At 47.3% G+C, this 21,596-nt stretch overlaps 2 protein-coding genes and 2 non-coding genes across 10 annotated transcripts in view; all 4 read left to right on the top strand.

Moving 5' to 3' along the window:
- Positions 1-1,212: 1,212 nt before the first annotated feature.
- Positions 1,213-7,870, top strand: ATP5F1B (ATP synthase F1 subunit beta). Its single transcript, XM_003988915.5, has 10 exons — positions 1,213-1,391; positions 1,866-2,048; positions 2,279-2,453; positions 3,574-3,695; positions 3,945-4,129; positions 4,868-5,026; positions 5,158-5,280; positions 6,193-6,405; positions 6,826-7,027; positions 7,605-7,870. Exons 1-10 carry the CDS (start codon positions 1,265-1,267, stop codon positions 7,700-7,702), a joined length of 1,587 nt encoding a protein of 528 aa, XP_003988964.1. The 5' UTR covers positions 1,213-1,264; the 3' UTR covers positions 7,703-7,870.
- LOC111561568 lies at positions 2,114-2,188 on the top strand. The gene has a single exon (XR_002744210.1). It is a non-coding gene; the product is annotated as a small nucleolar RNA SNORD59 (small nucleolar RNA).
- LOC111561567 lies at positions 3,781-3,851 on the top strand. The gene has a single exon (XR_002744209.1). It is a non-coding gene; the product is annotated as a small nucleolar RNA SNORD59 (small nucleolar RNA).
- A 1,679-nt stretch (positions 7,871-9,549) lies between the features above and the next one.
- BAZ2A (bromodomain adjacent to zinc finger domain 2A) overlaps positions 9,550-21,596 on the top strand; it is a 34,722-nt gene continuing 22,675 nt past the window's right edge. For 2 of the 7 annotated variants that reach the window (XM_019835092.3, XM_003988914.6), the window contains exon 1: positions 15,071-15,222. The gene's annotated coding sequence lies outside the window, so the exon portion shown is untranslated. Of the gene's footprint in view, positions 9,746-10,999; positions 11,034-11,886; positions 11,906-14,507; positions 14,593-15,070; positions 15,223-16,981; positions 17,113-18,040; positions 18,354-21,596 lie in introns of those variants that run through there. The other 5 variants (XM_006933827.5, XM_023257145.2, XM_019835089.3 and 2 more) reach the window with 5 other exon arrangements.

The following is a 21,596-nucleotide window of genomic DNA, read 5'->3' as shown; positions in this document are numbered from 1 at the left end:
ATTACCCAAATTTTACATTCTCTTCCTGTTTTCTCCTTCAAATTCTTTAATAGCTCTACCTGCCAAACAGGAAAATTTTTCATTATCATTCAGAAAGATGAGAACTAATGGGAGTTGGTGGGGAAAAGTCTGGGGAGGTAGCACCATTATGAACTCTATATAGCCAGGTTCTAATAGATTAAGGTCTCCAATCCCACCCCCAAACACAGAAAAGGATGCCCTGTTTCTGCTTTTCCATACTCCAGGAACACTTCCTCACACCTACCTCTGCCAGTCTCCATTCCATCCAAAGTACTGAGAGCTGGCTCCTGTTAATCTCCTTACTATCCCTTCTCTTTTTTCCTTCACCTCTATCTAACCTTCCTCACCTGCAGTTAAAACAAAAGGAGCATACGGTTTCATGCAAACGTGTGCTTGGAATAGTCTTCCTACTTTATCCTAGGAATTTCTACTCGGTTTCACAACAGGTATATCCATCTCCTACTGTTAGAGGCAATTCCCCTACATCTCTAGGTGACCCATATTTATCCCCTCTTTCGTGCACCCACTTAACCCTGTACTAATCAAGACCCATCACATTTTACTGCATTGTTTTCTGTTTTTAAAAGGGAGGTCTTATCTTTTGTTTCCTCAGTGCCTAGCACACATCTGTTAAGTGACTGGGTTCCATCAATTTCTTTCATTGTACGGTTTAAAGTGATTTAGATTGTCCGGATTCATGACATGCTGAACGGCCTGGAAGCTTCCAAGAGTACTACTGCAAAAGAAAAACCGAGTTCTGAGTCTGGAGAAGTCTCCGGACTTTTCCAAGGTCACCGTCAGTGGTGTCTCCCCAGGCTACTACTTCCCCAACCCCCGCCCCTGAGACTGTCAACCTACTTCAAAGTCCTATCTAAGGTGAGAGCCCAAGGACAGTCAAAAACAGCCCACGTGCTTCACAACAGGAACTCTGCCCCTTTCTTAAACGTAGTTCCGCCAAGTACTCTCTCCAATTGACATCGCTGTTGTCCAATTACATTTCGAGTTTCTGAGGGTTGTCCCTTACCAGACAATATCCAATGAAAAAGAAGGAATTCAGATTGGCACCAATTTTGGCCAATGGTTGAAAAGATCAGAGATTATTAACCTATAGGAGCAGCACTGAGAGTGATATTCAGCAAACTCATCCAATGGACTTGCTTACTGAAGAGTAGGCCTCTCCCCAACGGCGGGGGAGTTGGCGGCCCGGACCGCAGCAGCGCTCAGTCCCCACCCGAGCTCCGCCATGTTGGGTTTCGTGGGCCGTGTGGCCGCTACCTCGGCCTCCGGGGCCTTGCGGGGACTCAGCTCTTCAGCGCCGCTACCCCAAGCCCAGGTCTTACTGCGGGCCACCCCGGCGGTGCTCCAGCCTGGTAAGTGCCTTCCTCTAGGAGCTAGGGTTTTTTCTGCCGCCCCATGACCTTGAGCCGGGGGCAGATTTTCACTTGGGCCTAAAAGCTGTCTCTGGTGTTAGAAGGACGTCAGGGCCAGCGACCTGCCCTCTAATGGCGGGAGAACCAGAATAGGACGCCCACGGGAGCTTTCTTAGACCTAATTCGTCTCATTTTGGAAAAGGAGTTCTCTGTGACGGAAAAGTGCGGGCAGGTGCACTGACCTTCCTGTGAATGGGGGCACTGAGCTCTCGAATCATGGGGTTTTGTGCATGGGAAAATTGTGCAGACGCATTCTCGGTTGTTGCGCGGCCTTCCCTCCGGACTCGTCTTACTAGCAAGCGAGACGAGGCCGGTCATGGGCCGAATTTACCAGTTCTTGGGGGTTAAGACGGGGCTTCCGATTACCACTAACAGCCCTGACCCCGATTTCTTCCAATCTTTTTTGTTTGTTAGCTAGAGACTATGCCGCCCAAACATCTCCTTCGCCGAAGGCAGGCGCTGCCACCGGGCGCATCGTGGCAGTCATCGGTGCTGTGGTGGATGTCCAGTTTGATGAGGGACTACCACCCATCCTAAATGCCCTAGAAGTGCAAGGCAGGGACACCAGACTGGTTTTGGAGGTGGCTCAGCATTTGGGTAAGTAGAATTTGTTAGAAATAGTAAAGAGCTTGTTTAGTCCAAATATCCCCCACATCAGTCTTCCTTCTATGATGATTTTATCAAAATGACTTTCGTTCTTCTGAGTATGCTGAAGCCACATTTAGGTACTGAGAAGGAGTCTTGGTTGATTTAGGCCTTTCAGCCAGCTGAACTTCATCATATGAAGCCAACTTGTCCTTCTGTATAACCTGCAATGCCTTTAACAGGTGAGAGCACGGTAAGGACTATTGCCATGGATGGTACAGAAGGCTTGGTTAGGGGCCAGAAAGTCCTGGATTCTGGTGCACCAATCAAAATTCCTGTTGGTCCTGAGACCTTGGGCAGAATCATGAATGTCATTGGAGAACCTATTGATGAGAGAGGTCCCATCAAAACCAAACAGTAAGTATGCCTCCTCCTGTATCTACATGCAAAGGAACTGCTTTTTCTGTAGGTTGTTTTGGGGTTTTTGTTTTGTTTTAAGTAAGCTCTACATCATACCTGGGGCTTGAACTCCAGAGGCACATGCTCAAGTAGACTGAGCCAGTCAGACACCCCTCTTGCAGTTTTGTACATTAAGGCAACACCTAGTGTAGCAAAATTTTCCTGCAGAGAATACTTAAAATGCTGATACTGTTATTAAAACCACAAATGTAGTTTTTTCTGAGGAAAATTGAGAATGTAGAAGTTCTAATTTTAGAAAACTTGATTCTTAGGACTCAAATTGATTAAGTGACTTTTAATACCAATGGCTTAGGTTGTGGAGTTTCCAGAAGTAGCAAGTCTTTGTATTTCCTAATGATATATGAAGAAGTGCTGTTAGGTTAGGGCTTATTAAAAAGAAAATCTTTATGACGGTTAGGAAATGGGGACAGGGACCTGGGTGGCTCAGTCAGTTAAGGGTCTGATCTAGCCTCAAATCATGATCTCACGGTTCATGGGAATGAGCTCTGTGTCGGGCTCTGCAAGGACAGTGTCGAGCCTGCTTGGGATTCTCTCCCTCTTTCTCTGCCCCTTCCCTGCTGGCTCTCTCTCGCTCGCTCGCTCTCAAAAATAAATAAACGTAAAATTTTTTTAAATGTTAGGAAATGGGATTATTGCTTCGTGAGATAATGGAATTCCCTTTATTGCAGAACATTAGGCTAGGTGCCACATGACAACTTGTCTGGAGTGTTATATAAGAAGTGAGAGGGGCACCTGGGTGGCTCAGTCGGTTGAGCGGCTGACTTCTGCTCGGGTCATGATCTCGCAGTCCGTGAGTTTGAGCCCCACATCAGGCTCTGTGCTGACAGCTCGGAGTCTGGAGCCTGTTTCAGATTCTGTGTCTCCTTCTCTCTGACCCTCCCCTATTCATGCTTTGTCTGTCTCTGTCTCAAAAATAAATAAACGTTAAAAAAAAATTTAAAAAAAAAATAAGAGGTGAGACTATGAGACTATGAGAGGTGAGAGGTAAAGGGTTAGAATTGGGAGGAAACTTTCAACAGGATGAATAGACCCTGCTCCTCTTTTCCAACCTTTACAGATTTGCAGCTATTCATGCTGAGGCTCCTGAGTTCATGGAGATGAGTGTTGAGCAGGAAATTCTGGTTACTGGTATCAAGGTTGTGGATCTGCTGGCTCCCTATGCCAAGGGTGGCAAAATTGGTATGTTACTGGTGGTACCTATTTTCCAAACCTAACGTGGGAAGAAAAAATCCTATCATGTAATGAGTGGGTACTGAGATCTATCCCTCACTGATGAGTAGCTTCTGACTTTCGTTCTTCTGAGTTTGCTGAAGCCAGATGCCATTCCTGAGAAGGGAAAAGAGCAAAAAGGGGTTTTTTTTTGTTTTTTGAAGTTTGCTTAATTGGGAACACAGCACTCAAATATTGCTTCTTTTCAACCTCTTCCAGGGCTGTTTGGTGGTGCTGGAGTTGGCAAGACTGTACTGATCATGGAGTTAATCAACAATGTGGCCAAAGCCCATGGTGGTTACTCTGTGTTTGCTGGTGTTGGTGAGAGGACCCGTGAAGGCAATGACTTATACCATGAAATGATTGAGTCTGGTGTTATCAACTTAAAAGATGCTACCTCCAAGGTAAGGAGTAAGCTGATTTATGTTCACATAGTAGTTGTGCCAGGAAACCATTTTAGTTGACTGCAATGCTAGCTGAAACCCTGTGTTAGAGTTTCATTTTAGTGTCCTAGGACACTTTTTTTTTTTTTAAACTTTTTTGTAATGTTTATTTTTGAGAGAGAGACAGTGTGAGCAGGGGAGGGGCAGAGAGAAAGGGAGACACAGAATCTGAAGCAGGCTCCATCCAGGCTCTGAGCTGTCAGCAGAGCCCGACGCAGGGCTCGAACTCACAGACCGTGAGATCATAACCTGAGCTGAGGTCAGAAACTTAACCCGACTGAGCCAACCCAGGCGACCCACAAAGGAAATTCTTGACAGTGTTTTCCCCCAACAGTCTAATACATTAACACACATTTTCTTTTCTCTTTGATATCAGATTACATTTTCAGACTTTGTTTTTAGTAGTCCCATCATTTGAAAGTTAATTTTGGGAAGCTGGAGGTAATTCAGATATCTCAAATAGCCCTATTTTGTGCCCTTCACTTAGTCTTATTTCCTATTTCAGGAATTTTGCTTCAATAACATAAGAAATCTTTGTGGTGTTTGAACCACGTCTCTAAAAGGGAAAAGAAATTTGCAAATCATAATGACACTTGCTGAGAAGGAGGGTTTTTTGGTAGTTTCTCTGGTTTGGGGACCTTGGGCATATGGCTTCCATATTCCTCTCCCAGGTTTTCTGATTGTGTATGATTACTTCAGGTAGCGCTAGTGTATGGTCAAATGAATGAACCACCTGGTGCTCGCGCCCGGGTAGCTCTGACTGGACTGACGGTTGCTGAATACTTCAGAGACCAAGAGGGTCAAGATGTACTGCTCTTTATCGATAACATCTTTCGTTTCACCCAGGCTGGCTCTGAGGTAAGAGAAGAAGGTTTGGGAGGATCTGTTTCATTTGACCTTTTTATGGAATGATGCAGATGAGGCTAAAGATGTAGACACCTAAAACCTGTGTTCTCATTCCCCCTTCTTTTCTTTTTTTTTTCCTATAGGTGTCTGCTCTATTGGGTAGAATCCCTTCTGCGGTGGGCTATCAGCCTACCCTGGCCACTGACATGGGTACCATGCAGGAAAGAATCACCACCACCAAGAAGGGATCTATTACCTCTGTGCAGGTAAGAAAAATGAAATGGATGAAGGTCTAATTTATGTAAAGTTAGATACAGAGAAATATAAAACCTAGTTACTTCTCTCTCGAGGTTTGTTTTTATTTTTTTTAATGTTTATTTATTTTTGAGAGAGAGACAGCACGAGTGGGGGAGGGGCAGAGAGAAAGGGAAACACAGAATCTGAAGCAGGCTCCAGGCTCTGAGCTGTCAGCACAGATGCAGGGCTCGAACTCACAGATCGTGAGATCATGACCTAAGCCCAAGTCAGACGCTTAGCCAACTGAGCCACCCAGGTGTCCCTCAAGGTTTTTAACAAGGTTAATGAGCTCCCTGAAATAATGTGTAATATTCTATGGATTCATGTTAGAGACTAAAAAGTTAAGAAATGCTCCTTTAAGGTAGTTAAAGGCATGTATGTGAATGTAGATTACAGAGTGTAGTGGTTTCTAGCCTGAGGAGTCTGGAGATGCATGGAAACTGGACATTAATTATGCAGTGTATTTATGCACTGTACTTATGTGCTATGCTATGCATTTTCAGACATATATATGTAGATAGTATAAACAGTAAAATTATCTAAAGGGTCTAAATTGTAGTAACTTTCAGTGAGGCATTGCAATCGTGCAAGGTTTTTTGTTTTTAACTAAAAGTGTGAGTATCACTATAATAGGGTTAAAATGTAGGATGAAGAACAAAAGGAATGACAATGAAAATTTTCCATCACAGCTTGGAGGGACCAGATCATCTATAAGCTCACTCAGCAGGTATTAGGGATGGTAAGAAGTCTTTTTGGGGGTGGACTCTTAAATGCTAAGAAGTTGTAATGAGATAATGAGGAGAGGTCAGAAAGGCGGCGTGGCTTTTGAACAGAATTATTTGGCTTCCTGCTGTTCTTCATGGGTTCTTGACTCACTCTAGGCTATCTATGTGCCTGCTGATGACTTGACGGACCCTGCCCCTGCCACTACCTTTGCCCATTTGGATGCTACCACTGTGCTGTCCCGTGCTATTGCTGAGTTGGGCATCTATCCAGCTGTGGATCCTCTGGATTCCACCTCTCGAATTATGGATCCCAACATTGTTGGAAATGAGCATTATGATGTTGCCCGTGGGGTACAAAAGATCCTACAGGTGAGTACTGCAGGTGAGATCAGTGACTAGAAAATCATATAGTGGGTATATGGGTACTATATTAAGACCAAAGCCTTCCTGGTGACTTGTGTGATTTGCTTTGGAGCAAAGAGGAGACCTGCAATTTCTATTAAAGAGTATTAATGAGGGTCTCTTGGGTTTCCAGGTACTTAGATTTAGAACCCATTTTTTCCTAATGGCAGTAGACTAGAAGTGGGGAGAATAAGACACTGATCTTAGCTGAGGGCCCTCATGCTTCCAAGCGTGTAATTTCACCACTATTTCACTTGCAAAGTGAGGTAATGTGCTAAAATGCTTTGTACTAAGCTCAGTGTGAATACAAGGTGGTATTAACCCTGAGGTTTTTGTCCAAATTTAAAAGAATCTGAATATTTATTCAGGCCTCCTGTTTTCTCACAGGACTACAAATCTCTCCAGGACATCATTGCAATCCTGGGTATGGATGAACTTTCTGAGGAAGACAAGTTGACTGTGTCCCGTGCACGGAAAATACAGCGTTTCTTGTCTCAGCCATTCCAGGTTGCTGAGGTTTTCACAGGTCATATGGGGAAGCTGGTACCTCTGAAGGAGACCATCAAAGGTTTCCAGCAGATTTTGGCAGGTGAGACTGCCAGTATAAAGCTGAATATAAAATAGCAGAGAAGCTGAAATCTCTTTAATGTTCACTGTGCTATGTTCCCATGCCAGCCATCATCAAGCAATGTATAAGCATGTTGTGCCTAAAGAATTTTTTTAGTTAAAAACTATCGTCTGTCAGTGTTCTTTGGAAATAGTCTACTTCTGAGAGTGAAACTTGTATCACTTGATTGTTGTCATCCAATACTCAATACTTACTGAGTGCTTTCAGTCCTAGCTACTCTTCTGAGTGAATTACAGATCCTTGTTTTTACAAATTAGGAAAATTGAAGCACAGAAAAGTTTAAAATAACAGGTTTTGATACCATCCAGCCAAGGTAGAGAGCAAGAATTTGAACCCAGATTATGTGGCCAGGACCATTTATTCTTAATCCCTGCTATATCGTCTTGTAAATTGGATTTAAGACAGAAGTTTGTTAAAAGATTTCTTGGATGACACAAATTTACCGTATTCTGACTGGTCGCCCCAAGTGGTGAAGTATTTATATACCACAAAAAGTTTATCTTTCCACTTCTCACCATTGAATTTTTTTCCCATACAGGTGAATATGACCATCTCCCAGAACAGGCCTTCTATATGGTGGGACCCATTGAGGAAGCTGTGGCAAAAGCTGATAAGCTGGCTGAAGAGCATTCGTGAGGAAATCCTTTTGGCAAACTAAGCGCTTGTCCTCTGTGCTGTACTTTTCCTTGCCCCTAATCCAAAAATCTGTTTGCTCCTTAGGCCACAATCAGAGCCTTGATTGAAGACATTGTGTTCTGTCTGAAGAGTATTTAAGGTTTCCAATAAAATGTACACCTGTCAGAATTGGTCTGTTTTTCTTGGTCCTGACAACATAACCAACACTGAACATTAGAGTGGCTGTAAGAAACAGCACAAAGTAGACCACATATGTTTGAAATGGGGTCATCAAAAATGAAAAGCCATTGTCTTGATGGACAGCTGTGGGTCTTGTGAGGGGTTCCCTGTAGATGATGTGATCTCAATAGTAGGGCCTCAGCTTTGGCCTTTTTGTTATTTGTCAAAGCAAATTATTTGCTTCTTGAATATTCTATGTAGTTTATTCCTGCTGGTTAAAAAGCACGTATTTTTTATTTTTAGAAGAGTATATTGTGGAAAAATGGGTCTGGAGGGGACTATTCTAAGACAAAGCAGGGGTTAATGAATGAATCCAGTTTTTAGGAGATGAGTGTTCTGAAGGATTAATAACAAATATGCAAAGATTGAGTCAAAAGGGCCCCCCTCTTTTACCTAGGCCTTTTTTTTTTTTTTTTTTTGGCTTTGCTCCTTCCCCTCCCCCATCCTCCTTTTTTCAGAAAGTTCCTGACTACTGCCTGCTGATTTATATTTTGGGCAAACATACAGTTGTATGATTGTTTCAGGCAGTGCATGGTGTAAAATAACTATGAGGCCTAATCCTGAGCTCTGCTGAGATCCTTTAGGAAAGTTAGGGAGATTGAATCTTAAAAGGAATGCCAATTTCCAGAGTTTGTGGGGGTGGGGTTGGGCTTCTGAAATACATAATGGAATTAGATAAACTACCCTTCATTTTAGCCACTAAAAGTGCAGGGTTAGGAGTACTCAAAAGTATCCTTTCACAGTGAAACAAGTGCAAGGTCAGATTTGGTGCCCCTTAAGTGTTCTTTTCTGAGCCAGGGCCCATCTCCTACTGCCCTCTGGTGGTAGGACTGGAGGCTGCAAGAACTCTGATCTCACCATTTTGAAATCCATAAAGGCCATTTGCTGGGATGTGGTTCTTTGCTAATGACTGTTTACAAACCAGCTGGGGCTTTTGTCCTGAGGAGGAGCCTGCGTCTATAGGCTCCACCCCTGAGGCATTCAAGTTGGGTCGAAGCAGGGCGGGGACAAACTGAGATCCCAATTCAGAGGCCCCTGGGGGCTGAAGGTTGAGGAGGGGCCTTGGGAAAGGTGCCAGGGGTGGAGTAGAGGCCTGTAAGTTTCCTCCCATCTGCCTATGACGTCCTTGGCACTAGTCTCTCTTGTGTCATGATCTGGACAGAAGGTGGAGCCCCTGAGCCGACTGTGCCTGGTCGTTTGCTCCCAGAAAAGCCTGGATTTGGGGAAATGCTGAGTTATAGGGGTGGGGGCATTTTCTCCAGGTTCTGACTCCAGTGGGTAAGAAACTGGTGCAGAAAGGCCCCAGGATATGGGTCAGCTCTTTCTGCTTTGTTTTTCCATGTTACCCAGATGCAGACCTGGTAACTGTGATCCTTAAGGTCGTTTGTATCCCTCCATCCCCTCCCCCACACGTTTACGTGCCTCAGCATTCATCGAGAACCTTCTCCCTCTCACTAGCTGCAACTATTTATTTCCTTCCCCCTTTACCACTCTCTTCTACCACGCCTCTGGAGTGTCAACACAGATCTAACCTTCCTCCATATTTCTCCTGGTTCTGCCCTGTCCTCGCCTCCTCCTCCCTCTCCACCCAGAGAAAGCCCCGCCCTTCCCTCCTCCCTCCCCACCCCAGTCTGTCACACAGGGACATCACCCTACAGCAGTTCAGGCTGTGGTTCGCAGGAAGCATACATTGGCTTTTTGATTCGTGCTAGTTCCCAGCTCACAGTTTAGGAGGATCTAACACCAGCCTTCACGTGAAGGGGGAACCAAGGACAGTGAGGAGCTGGGTGGTCCCAGCCTTGGAGCCCTGCCAGCTGGACATGGGTAAGTATGAGGACCAGCCTGGGGGAAGGCCTGAAGGATGCCTACCTCCCTCCCTGGCTGACTCAGCAGGGGTGGGGCCTAACCTTTGCTCTTTTGGGGGGTGAAGGAGGGGAAACGGGACTATAGGGGCACAGGGCTCAGATAGTGAGGCTGCCGACCAAGGGATCATGAACATTGGCAAGCTCGGTTCCCAGGAAGAGCCTGAGACTGTGCACCTCAGGTCGGGGCTCTCCCCACCTCACTGTCTCCCCCACGCCCCCACACAGCCCCTTGCTCCTCCCCATTTAAGCTGCTGAAGATTCAAGTAATATTTTACAGTATTCACTGCTGGCCTCCCCCCCACCGCAAAGTAAAGCTCACTTTTGGTTGCGTTGGAGAATTTTTAAGGTGCCTCTCTTCCCCTTATTTTCTCCCAGGCCTTTTAAGTCCCTGACTTCTCTCCTCCCCCACGGCGACCCACCACCAGGTGGGGGCTGCACTGAGCAGCTGCTTCCTGTTGCCCCAGAGGTTGCTGCAAGGGTGGTGGTGGTTGGGGGAAAACTGAAATAAAGCCGATTCTCACGGTCCCACGGCAGTCCCACTAGGGCTGCTAGTGGCGGCCCCCTAAGCTCCAGTCACTAACACTGAGTGAGAGAGTTGAAAGGCAGGATTGAGGTTGAAAGGCCTAGGAGGTCCTTGCCCTCGTGGCTTCCTGATTCCAGAAGCTTTTAAACGTGGGCAGTGCTGGGGGAAGGAGACTATGCCTTTCCACAGCTGTAGGAAATCGGGCCCTGTGGAGCTGAAACACAGAGAACCTGTTCACCTAGCAGGGCCTCTATGTGTTACCCCCAGCAGCCTCGGCCTTCCTTCTCCCGCACCCCCACTCCTCCTTGGCGTCCTTGGGACTCTTACTGCCTTCCCGGCCCTCCTTTGTGAAGAGATCTTTGCCGGAGTCCCGAGAGCGCGGGCGGAGCTCTCCCAAGTCCTCCAGTTTGGACCCACCACCATCCCCCACTTCACCATAGAAGTTTGTTCTTCCTGGGATCTCTTCTCTTCCTCCATCTGGGATCCTTCCTGGTTCTGGCCCCTAGGAGACGCCACCCGCTTCCCCCTCCCCCAGCGGATTCTTCGCGACTGCCTTACCCAAGCGCTTGTCCTTACCCCAGTAGTTCCTGCCCCTTTAAGTGCTACCCCCCCCAACCCCCACACACCGCCGGCGGCCCAGGGCTGGGGGAGGAGGCGCCGCCGCCGCCACCCGGCTCGGGCCACCTGCGCCGCCGCCGCCGCCCGCGGCCCGGCCCTGCTCCAGGTGAGGCCCGGCAACCCCATCCGATACCAGAGTCCCCGGGCAGGCCGCTCCTGCGGTCCCCTGCCCCGGGGATCCCCGCTGCCCGGGACTCAGGATCTGACCCTCCCCCTGCGGGAGCTGCCCTTCCTCTCTCCCCCGCACTATCTACTCGCCTATTTCTCCCCTGTCCTCTGCGACCGGAATCCGAAGCCGCCTCACGCTTCGCGGCCAACCTCTCCCGGGTACCCGTCCTGTTCTACACCCAGGATCTCCCCCCTCCCCCGCGGCTTCCTCGCCAGAAAAATCTCCCGCGGTCTGGGTTTCGCCTCCTCCCCTCTGGATCCAGAGCTTTCCCACGCCATCCTAACCTCCAATGGGAGGGGGAATAACCGCCACCCCAATTCCTCTTCCTCGTAGTAAGTGAAGGTTGGAGGGTTAGCCTAGGCTATAGGCACTTTCGGGCCCTGCTCCACTTAGACCTTCAAGTTCAACTAAGCCTCATCTAAAGCTTCTCTGTAGCTCTCACCCCACCCCACCTCTCCTGGAGTTTGGGGGTCCGACCTCAGCACCCGCCAACCAGTCTAGGTGGGAAAGGTCTTCTTGAACCTGGGGTGGGCTGATCCAGCTTAGGAACGCTCCTCCAGAGTCAGGGAATGGGGGAAGGGGGGGTGGCAGAGAGGGCACACCCAGAATCTTCTGATTATGGGCTTAAGGGGCTGTTGGAAGATAGTGGGTGAGGGGCTGGAACTGAGCCTCTAAAGGTGTTGGGAGAGGCGTGGGAAGGTTAGCCTTCTCTGCTCAGATGCAAAAGTCCCCCACCCTAAGGAAGTTCAGACTTTCTCCATCCTCTTCTAAGACCACCATGGAGAAGCTCATTGGGGAGTTCCAAACAGGTATGTGGGTGAATCTGAGGGCGTACATACCAACTTGCAGAGAAGAGGAGGAGGGCTTATGGTCCTTTTGATGGGTTATAAGAGAATCTATCCTCCCCAAAATATAGAGGGGGAGGAGACTGTTTTGCACTAACCTGAAGAGGGAGGGGAGCAAGTTGGAATGGTTATTGGGTTGGGGGCTTTCTCTCTACTAGACCATATTAACACTATAAACTATTCAGCCAGGGAGGGCAAGGGAAATCTTTAATAATTACGTCACCTCTATTGGGGAATTCCCCCGCTCCAAGTCCAGCAGTGCCCCTAGCTCTGCCCCTTCTTGTGCTTTCACCCTTCCCCCACTGTTCCCCACTCCAGGATGAGGGGACAGGGTGTCTGGATTTGCTTCAGACTTTGAGTCCTGTTCCATTGGCTGGGAGGTAGCTGGGGGGAGGAAAGGATGGTCAGCAGTGGTGTTGGGCTTGAATTCCAGGGATATCTGGAGGGGGAGAGAAAGAGAGGTGGGTAGAGGGATGCAAACAAATTCCCTTCTTCCTTTCTTTTTCTTCCTCCTCCCAGCCCCAGCCATCTGGCTCCAGAGTCAGAGACTCTGACCCCAGAGTCAGGGTGGTGCAGCAGGATCACAGGGAGGGTGAGAAAGGGGGAGCAGGTGCTAATTTTTCCCTTCTCATTTTCTTCATTACCCGTCCACTGGTGTGGCTTGAGAGAGGTTCAGAGTATTCCCTAGATATCCTTCTCACAGGTTGCTGAAAAGATGACCATTTGCCCCTTCCCCTTTCTAGTAGCTTCCTAAAGGGAGATGGGGTGGGTGATTGGCCACATCTGATGGAACTGAGGAATGTTTGGGGACATATGGGGTCAGTCTGCCCTCTGTTGTCTGAATGGTGGGGAGAAGCACAGCTGCTGCCTGGGGTGGCTTCTGACTAGAAGTAAATACCCAGCTGTTGGGCATATTGACACCCCACCCTCACCCTTCCTCAAAGAGTAAGGAAGATCTCTGCTTAGATGGGATGAGGAGGGGTCTCATTCAGGGAGGAAGGTAATTGAAGTCCTTCTGCACCAGATGGGAAGAGTGGATCCTGCCTCACTTTCTTTTCTAATCCCAGGTGGCCTTTCTATCCAAACACCCCTCTTTCCTACCGCTCCTGGCTGGGATAGTCCTAGGGGTTGCCCTGGAGACTAGGCCTGGGGCTCGGAAGGGGTGGGGGCAGTCAGTGGGGCACAGGAGTAACCGGCTCTTCCGGAGCATAGTGGAGCCAGCGGGTGGGTGTGTGTGGGTGTGTGGTGGTGGGGGAAGAGGCGTGGCTACACCCGTCTGACTGGAGCAGTCTCCTCCCCTGCCTCCCGACTCTGACTGGCCAGCTCTATGATTGGGGGCGGGAGGTAGGAAGATTCTCCCTCATCTGTCCTGGAAAAGGGAAGAGAAAAAGATATCTAGCTGCCCTTTAGGAAACCATTTACAAGCCCTAGCTCTCTTTTTCATCTGCCTTTATTTTTTTACTTTTTTGTTTTGGGGAAGGTGGGGCATTCCTTAGCAGAAGTCTGCTGGATCCCTGCTTTCTCCAGAAGGAAGGACCTCTGTCCCCTGAGTGTGGCTCCTATTTAATTCAGATACTTAAGGTCAGCAGGCTATTGGGGTCCTTATTTTTTTCTTAACGGTGACCTATAAATCTATTATTTAGTCAGGGAGGAGAGAAGGGTTTTGATTTCTACCTGTCTGCTCCTTCCCCCTGGTAATCTGCTTTTCTCTGGAGAGGGAGAGAAACCCTTTTAACCCTCTTAAACCTCCTCACTCTGGCCCACACACTTTAAGACTCTGCTGAAGTTCGCTTTTTTATTAGCCTCTGAGCTGTTTGTAGTGCGGAGTAGTGTCTGTTCCCCAAACTGAGGAAGAGTCCACTCCTCTGTGAAGTAAGGAAATCCAGTCTAGACTGATGTATTTGGCCCTGCCTTGCCCCCACCCAGTTTTCAGATTTTCTTCCTCGCAGACCCACAGAAGAAAAGGTATTTGTTGACCTCTCAAAACTGCCAGAGTTTCATTATTCACACTCCATTCCTCTTCCAGAATATTCAGCCTGAGTTTTGCAATTGTTTGTATAACTGCATTGCATTGCACTGAATAGGAATTATCTTGAAGCCTGCAAAGTCTGTTGAGTTACAAGGAAAGGAAACCTGGTTTCTGGTCACAATTTATCCACTCTTTGACCTTGAACAAGTCAGTTAACCTCTCCAGGCCTTAATTCATCTGCCAAACAGGAGCAGATTGAGCTAGAAAATCTGTAAATTCTAACCTTATGTGACACTGTTCTCCATCCTGGGGCCCTGCATTAGACATTGTAGATGAGAACCAAACCCTAGTCCTCTATTTTTTTCTTCCCTGTTCTTGAGTTTCATACAGTCCTCTAATCCTGTCAAAAAAAAAAAAAAAAAAAAAAGTACTGGGATTATAGAATAGGTGGACATTTGGGGCATCTTAATTGCTGTGTCAATTTTCCGGGTAATCCCCCTGCCCCTCTGACCAGGTTTAGGCTAGACTCAGGTCTTGGCTAGACTCAGGTCTTCCTTGTCTGGTTCCAGAGCCAATGCTTCATTTTCCTACGCACAGGCATCTTCCTGACCCCCAGAGCCCTGCAGATGTCGCTGGGAAAGTGGTGATCCAGGCAGGACCAGGCTGCCCCCACGGGACAGAGGTGAGTGGTCAGCAGATGCTGCCGGCTTTTTCCTTTCTCCACCCCTTTATCAGGACTGAACTTCCCTGACTTCAGCTTCTACACTTCGTCTTTTCCGCTACACAGCCTGGGAAATAACTGCCACTGAAATGATCCCCTCCACTTCCATCCCCACCCCTGTTAAGGGACTGGATATGCCTTGGTCCTAAAATTTTGATCTAGTCTTTTAGGTTAATCTTTGGGACCTTGGCACGCCTTTCTGTTTGCTCATTGTGAAACAGGACCACAAGGAGACTTGGTGCAGAGGGAGCTGCTCGCAGGCTAGGGAGACACCGCGGCGCTAGGACCCAGATCCAGGTCTGGGAGCTAGGATGCCCGGCGCTAGGACCCGGTGGTGGAGGCCGAGGAGGGCGGCTCTCTCCCGGCCGTAGCTTCCCCGCCCCCCTCCGGCTTCGGCTCACTCCTCCCCCGCCGGCCATGTTGGCTCCGCTTGGGCCCCGCGGTTGAGCCGCGTCCCCCTCCCCCCTCCCGGACCCCAGACCCCCTCCCCCGCGGTCCCCTCCCCTCCTGGCGCCCGGAGCGCGGCCATGTGAACTGCCCGTACCCCGGGGAGAGACAAGCCCCGAGCCAGGCTGGACGCCGCCGCCTCAGGTCTGTTGGGCTACGTCTGGGGGCCTGAGGGGAGGGAGCCCCGCTTTTATCCTAGGCTTCCCTCAGGGAAGAGAGGCTCTAGTGCTGCCTGGAGCCTCGCCTTGGGCGAGAAGCTGACTTGAGCTTATTTCCATTTAGGACCCAGCCCCGGGCGGGAGTCTCTCTGCCCAAGGGGCTTGGAGGAGAAGGGGGCTGCTGGGGCTGCTGAAGACCCGGGCGGGGGCGGGAGGAGCTATGGAGGCTCCCGGCGACGGCCGCGGCGACGACGAGGAGGCGGAGAAGCCGCCTGGCTGGTGGAGATGACTCCTGTGGGGGACTCGGATGGAATCCCCGGGAGGGGCTCCACCTCCTTGGGTGGGGGTGGGGACTGCACGAGTGCGAAGGGTGGGTGAGGGGGTTCCCTGGGCGGGTTAAACACTCTGTGGGGATTGGGGCGTTTTGGCAGCGGCAAGTGGAGGGTGGAAAGGGGTTCGAGTGGTCTCAGGGTGTCTCCCTCACTGAGCGGCGCAGGTTCTCTTGAGCGTGGCGAGCAGGAGAGGGCCTTGCTGGAGTGGTGCTGTGCTTGGCTTGGGGCCCTCGAGTCCCGGGAGTCTCCCCCTCCGGGGATGGGGGTTCACAGGGCTGATGCTGAGACGTCTGCATTTGAGCTCGGCTTTTAGGGGCTGAAGGGAAGAAAAAAGAGGGATCCCCCTTGGAAGGGGATCCCTCACTAAGGGGATCCCCATTTCCGTGACAGAAAAGATGACCCTGTATCATCCCTTTCTTTCCTAATGTTCCCAATTTTCAGAGGAAAGGCAATGCCTATAGCAGGCATCCTTTGTAGGATTTATTGGAGTGCGAGATGTGCGTCCTTGGGGGGGGCGATGAGGGGGGGTGGTTTCCACCTCCATCTGTACACAAACAGCCCCTCCCCCAGGCCTCCCGCAGGAAGTGGCCGGGAAATGGCAGCTGTGCGTTTGCTGCTGCGTCTCGTTGTTTTGAAATGTCCATTTTAATCAGATTTGGTTTCATTTTCTGAGGCCTTCTGGGCAAGCTTGGATCCTGCCAACAATGTGGTCTTAGAGTCCTTTCGTTCGACTTTTTCTTTCTTTCTTTCTTTTTTTTTTTTTTTTTTTTGGTAAACTTAATTTGTCAACTGGAAGTGTAGTCACTGCAGTTGACTCACAGAATCCCCATCCGTACCCCCACACCCCCCTCCAGAGCATCTCTGCCTCCCTGTCTGGATTCTTTTTTTCCTTGAGCTAGAGGTCATCGAGAAGCAAACTTAGTCATCCACCAGCCCTGCTGCACTTTCAATACAAGTGATGCAAATTCTCTCAGCATGGAAAGCTGCCAGGAAGATTTGGAATCTTTTGTGGCATGAGAGTGGCTTTTTAGGGTCCTGCTTAATATATTTTTAAGTATAACTTTCTGTATTGCAGAGCACCTTGTCAAGTGAGCTTGTGAGGTGACAAAGGGTAGACTCTGAGCATGGAATTTATTATGTGTTGGGATAGGGACTGATTTGCAGAGTGCAGGTGGTGGACTTGTTCCTCACTGGTGATTCTAGCCTAAGTCCCTATGGGAAGCCTGTTAGTTGATGTAGGGTACTGGAGGGTTTACCTTTTAATAAGCAGAACCAACTAATAAGGAGAGTTAGCTGTCATATGACTTACTCTTTAGTACATAAAAGACACCTTCTATCTTCTCACTTCTTAGAGAGTGGTAAGCTTCTCCTTTGTTCTGCACAAAATCATGTGTCCAGGTTTTCTCTTTCTCCCCCCAGATAACTGCAGAAGATTTCAACTATAGCATATAGTGATGGACTGTGTGTACTATGTCCTGAGGCACTTTGTTAGACGCTGGGTTTGGTTTGAGAGGAGTTGGTGACAGGATTTTACATTTTGAGAGGTGAGATTTTAAGATCATTTGGACTATCCTAAAAACTGTTTAAGACTGGCATTTAAATAATTTTTTCAGGGGTGCCTGGGTGGCTCAGTTGGTTGAGCGTCAGTCTTCGGCCTGGGTCATGATCTTTCTGTTCCTGAGTTCAAGCCCCACGTTGGGCTCTGTGCTCACAGCTCAGAACCTGCCTGTTTCAATTCTGTCTCCCTCTCTCTCTCTGCCCCTCCCCCACTCACATTCAGTCTCTCTCTCTCAAAAATAAATAAGCATTAAAAAAAAATTTTTTTTAAAGAATCTTCTCAGTATTTCTCAGTCACAAACATCCCACCTGAACTGTTAGAGGTCCAGGATAGGAATGGATATATGGTTATGTGACAGCAGCAGCATCACTGTTACGATAGTATCATTGCTGTGTTCAGTGGAGATTTTGGGGTTGATATTATGGAAATAATAACAAGTCCAGTGTCATTGTCCTTTTTCTTGCCCCTCTCTTTGACTCGTTGGTTCTTTTGAGTTGCTTTTGATAGGGTGGATTTGATGCTGATTTTAAGTTCCCCTTTCTTCAACCTTTTTTTTACCTAAGTTGGGACCTGACAGAATAGTAGTAAATTGATTTTCCCTGTTGGGGGTTAAAAAAGTGAAGGAAGGGAAAAGACCACCTTTTTTTCAATGGACTCTTTAAAGGAAACAGTAGATTTTAATTCATTTGATACATGATTAATCAGCTGACTGAAGCAGACCTTTCCATGTCCTTCTTAAAAAATTTTTTTTAAACATTTATTTATTTTTGATAGAGACAGAGCATGAACAGGGGAGGGTCAGAGAGAGAGGGAGACACAGAATCCGAAACAGGCTCCAGGCTCCGAGCTGTCAGCACAGAGCCCCACACGGGGCTTAAACTCACGGACCGCGAGATCATGACCTGAGCTGAAGTCGGATGCTTAACTGACTGAGCCACCCAGGTGCCCCTCCATGTCCTTCTTGTAAAATGGATGCATTTTTCTATCAGAGCGGTGGATTTCTTAATATTGACTGCTTCTTGTCTGTATTTCCTTCCTAAAGGAAATTTGAGGAATAGAGAGAACTGTGTGCGCTGACATCAAAGCCAGTCAGAAATCTAGAATGTGTGGAAAGGCTCATCTTGCCCTCTTGGTGGTTCTGGAATCAGGTGTTGCCAAGAGAGAAGCAAAGCTTGTTACGGTTACTGTGTCTTGCTGCTGTTGACCTTTCTTATTACCTTTGAAGAGGTTTGCTATGTTATATTCTTTTTTTTTTTTTTAAGCTTTATTTATTTAGAAAACAAGTGGGGGAGGGGTGGGGGGGGGAACAGAGCATCTGAAGCAGGCTCTGTGCTCACAGAAGAGAGTTCGATGGGGTGCTGGAACCCACAGACCATGAGATCATGACCTGAGCTGAAGTTGGACGCTTAACAGACTAAGCCACCCAGGCACCCCTGCTATATTATAATATTCTCTCACTGTTAAAATAGCATAGGAGTTAGTCCAATGACTAGTATGATGTTTGACCTTGTATCTGATATGTACAGTAAGGCAATAATGCTGAAGTTTTTATGTCTTAGAATGAAGTATAAAACTTAGGAGGTATTTCCTGGGGCAAATAATCTTCCTAATTTTTTCTTGGGATATGGATGTCTTCATATACCCCATAGGCCAAGATTAATACTTAATCAGCATTGTTGCACATGGGTCAGAGGGACTACTTCTGTATGTATGTATTTATTTATTTTTGAGAGCGAGAGAGAGAACGCGCATACACGAGCATGGGAGGGGGCAGAGAGAGAGGGAGACACAGAATCTGAAGCAGCCTCCAGGCCTGGGTTGTCAGCACAGAGCCCAACATGGGGCTCGAAGCCACGAATCTGGAGATCATGACCTGAGCCGAAGTCGGACACTTAACTGACTGAACCACCCAGGCGCTCAGAAGGCGCTCTTTAATCTCTGTGCTCAACATGGGGCTCAAATTCAGGACTTGGAGATCAAGAGTTGCATGCTCTACTGACTGAGCTAGCCAGGTGCCCCCAGAAGGACTTTATTTTTTTTTCTTTACCAGCTTGTCAGTCTGAATAATTTTGAAATTATGAAATTCTGCAAAACAGAAAACCTGTCTTTGAAGAACTCCGCAGATGGTTCTTAGATTGGGTCCTGGCAGTAAAAGTAGCATTGTGTTACTGTGTTACTCAGTGCTTTGTCCATTTCCTAGTTATCGAGAATAATTAAGAGGGCATTTTATGGACTAAAAGGATAATCCAACTTTACCAAAAAATTCATCAAAAAACTAAAACATGAAGGTACTTAAGAGAAAGGTGGTCTCACTACTTTTGGTCTCCTGAGATTAGATTCTTCATGACCTATCCCACTAAACAGGATCCTGAACCTGCCTGCTCAGCTCAGGTTTTTTTGGGAAGGGGATGTCTTCTTGAAGGAAAAGGCCAAGTCCTTAACTGTTAGAGCTGAAATTCTGAGAAACGCTTAGGGCTGAAAGAGGGAAATAACCTTGTTACAACCTCTGGAATGTGACTTTTACTGTCCTGCAATTTCAGACACACTTCCATTCCTCTGACAGTGAAGTGACCAGAGAGAACTGTGGCAGAAAACCTATCCAGATCATTATATTGTTCCTTTATTCAGTCAACAAATATTTTAATGTTTATTTATTTTTGAGAGAGAATGTGAGCAGGGGAGGGGCAGAGAGAGGGAGACACAGAATATGAAGCAGGCTCAAGGCTCTGTGCCGTTAGCACAGAGCCCAACACGGGGCTCGAACCCATGAACCATGAGATCATGACCTGAGCCAAAGTCGGACACTTAACTGACTGAGCCACCCAGGTGTCCTGAGTCAACAAATATTTTAAAACCTACTATGTAACTTGAGTGTTCAGTTAAATCAAGCAAAACATTTTACTAATTTAGAGCTCAAATTTATTGCCTCTGTACATTCTCAATACTTTCCTGTTTCCAGACCTTATTTTCTGTAGGGGATAGCTGTGTAAAATATGTCAAAGTCTGGGACCTCTCTTCTAGAAATTGTTACCTCTGAAGAATTAATTTTTGGGTTCTCTGAACAAAAACTACAGCCTTTATTAGATGAGTAAGCTGGCAGTGGCAGAAAAGATAGATTTATTCATTCATTTGTGTAATCTGTGCATTCAACAAATATTTCTTTTGGTTCTTTTATGTACTTAGCTCTAAATTAGGTGCTGGACATACAATGGTAAAACATAATACCCGATTGATGCTGTAAAACCTACATAGTTTGGAAGAAATAAGGACAGAGAACAGTCATCTTTGTGTTCTCCTGAGCAGCCTAGACATAGCAATTGTCTTTGAGTAGCCCCCCTTAGTATATATAGTCTTCTTTCATCATTCTCCTGCCTCACTGCCCTGACTATGAAAGGGGTTAAAGAAACCACATTTTGAGAGAATGAGCCTCAGTCTGCACATGCTATAGTCTGAGTCAGAGTTCCAAGGGAAGATTGTTACCAGGGCTGTCAGAATGGGCTGTCCTTTACTAGAGAAGAAGGCATGGGTTGGCACTTTGCACTCTGAATTAGTGGAGGAAAACAATTTAGCCAGGGAAGGGATTCTTAGATATAAAAGTAATCCCTCAGGGTGTGGGACAGGAATTGGGGAATGGGGCAGTTTTTGTATTAGAGCAAGATTTTTCACCCTTGGCACAAATTATCTCTTGAACCAGAAGATTCTTTGTTGTGTGGTGGGCTGTCTTGTGTATTGCAGGATCATTAGAAATATCTCTAGCTTCTGCTTACTAGATGCCAGTAGTACATACTTTTCAACAACAATTCTAAATGTCTCCAGAGGCAAAATCACCCCTGGTTAGGAACCACTTATTAGGGTATGGTAGGTGAATCCAGAGATGAGTAGAGTTGACAAATATCCTTTGTAACATTCACAATTATGGAGCCAAAAGATAGCGGTATGATTTATTTACTATACAGTAAAATTTGCATTTCCTGTTTAATAAAGAGAAAACATTTGAAATCTCTTCCCTCCTACCCTCCCTACTCCCCTGACGCCCCCCCCCCCCCCCCCCCCAATTTAGGAACCTCTCTGTGGAACTTTGGTATACTATATAGGAAGAATGAACCAAAAAGCTGCAGCTACTGCCAAAGTGTCAGGCTGGATGGTTAATGTGTGTTGTCTTTCTGGGGGTAGCCTCAGAAGTCTGGGTGTTAGAATTGGTCAGGGCACCTGCAACAGTGTTGAAATCTATAATCTGTATTTCAACACTTTGTGCATTGTCAGCCTTTTTGTGTTAAAATCATGTCACAGATCCACAGGGTAAGTAGCTTTTCAATTGGGACTGAGGAAAACAGTTGAAAAGGAGCCTTATTTGGCCGTGTGGCAAGGGCTTTACTGCTTCAAGCATAAGGAGCAATGTCCCTTAATTCTTAAAAATGAAGCATAGAGTCTCTTAAGAGATCCATTTACATATTCCTGGGACTGGGCTGG

The sequence above is a fragment of the Felis catus genome, chromosome B4, assembly GCF_018350175.1.
Source record: "Felis catus isolate Fca126 chromosome B4, F.catus_Fca126_mat1.0, whole genome shotgun sequence".
Classification (NCBI taxonomy): Eukaryota; Metazoa; Chordata; class Mammalia; order Carnivora; family Felidae; genus Felis; species Felis catus.
Note: the sequence above shows the minus strand (reverse complement) of the source record. Positions and strands in the feature narration are given on the sequence as shown.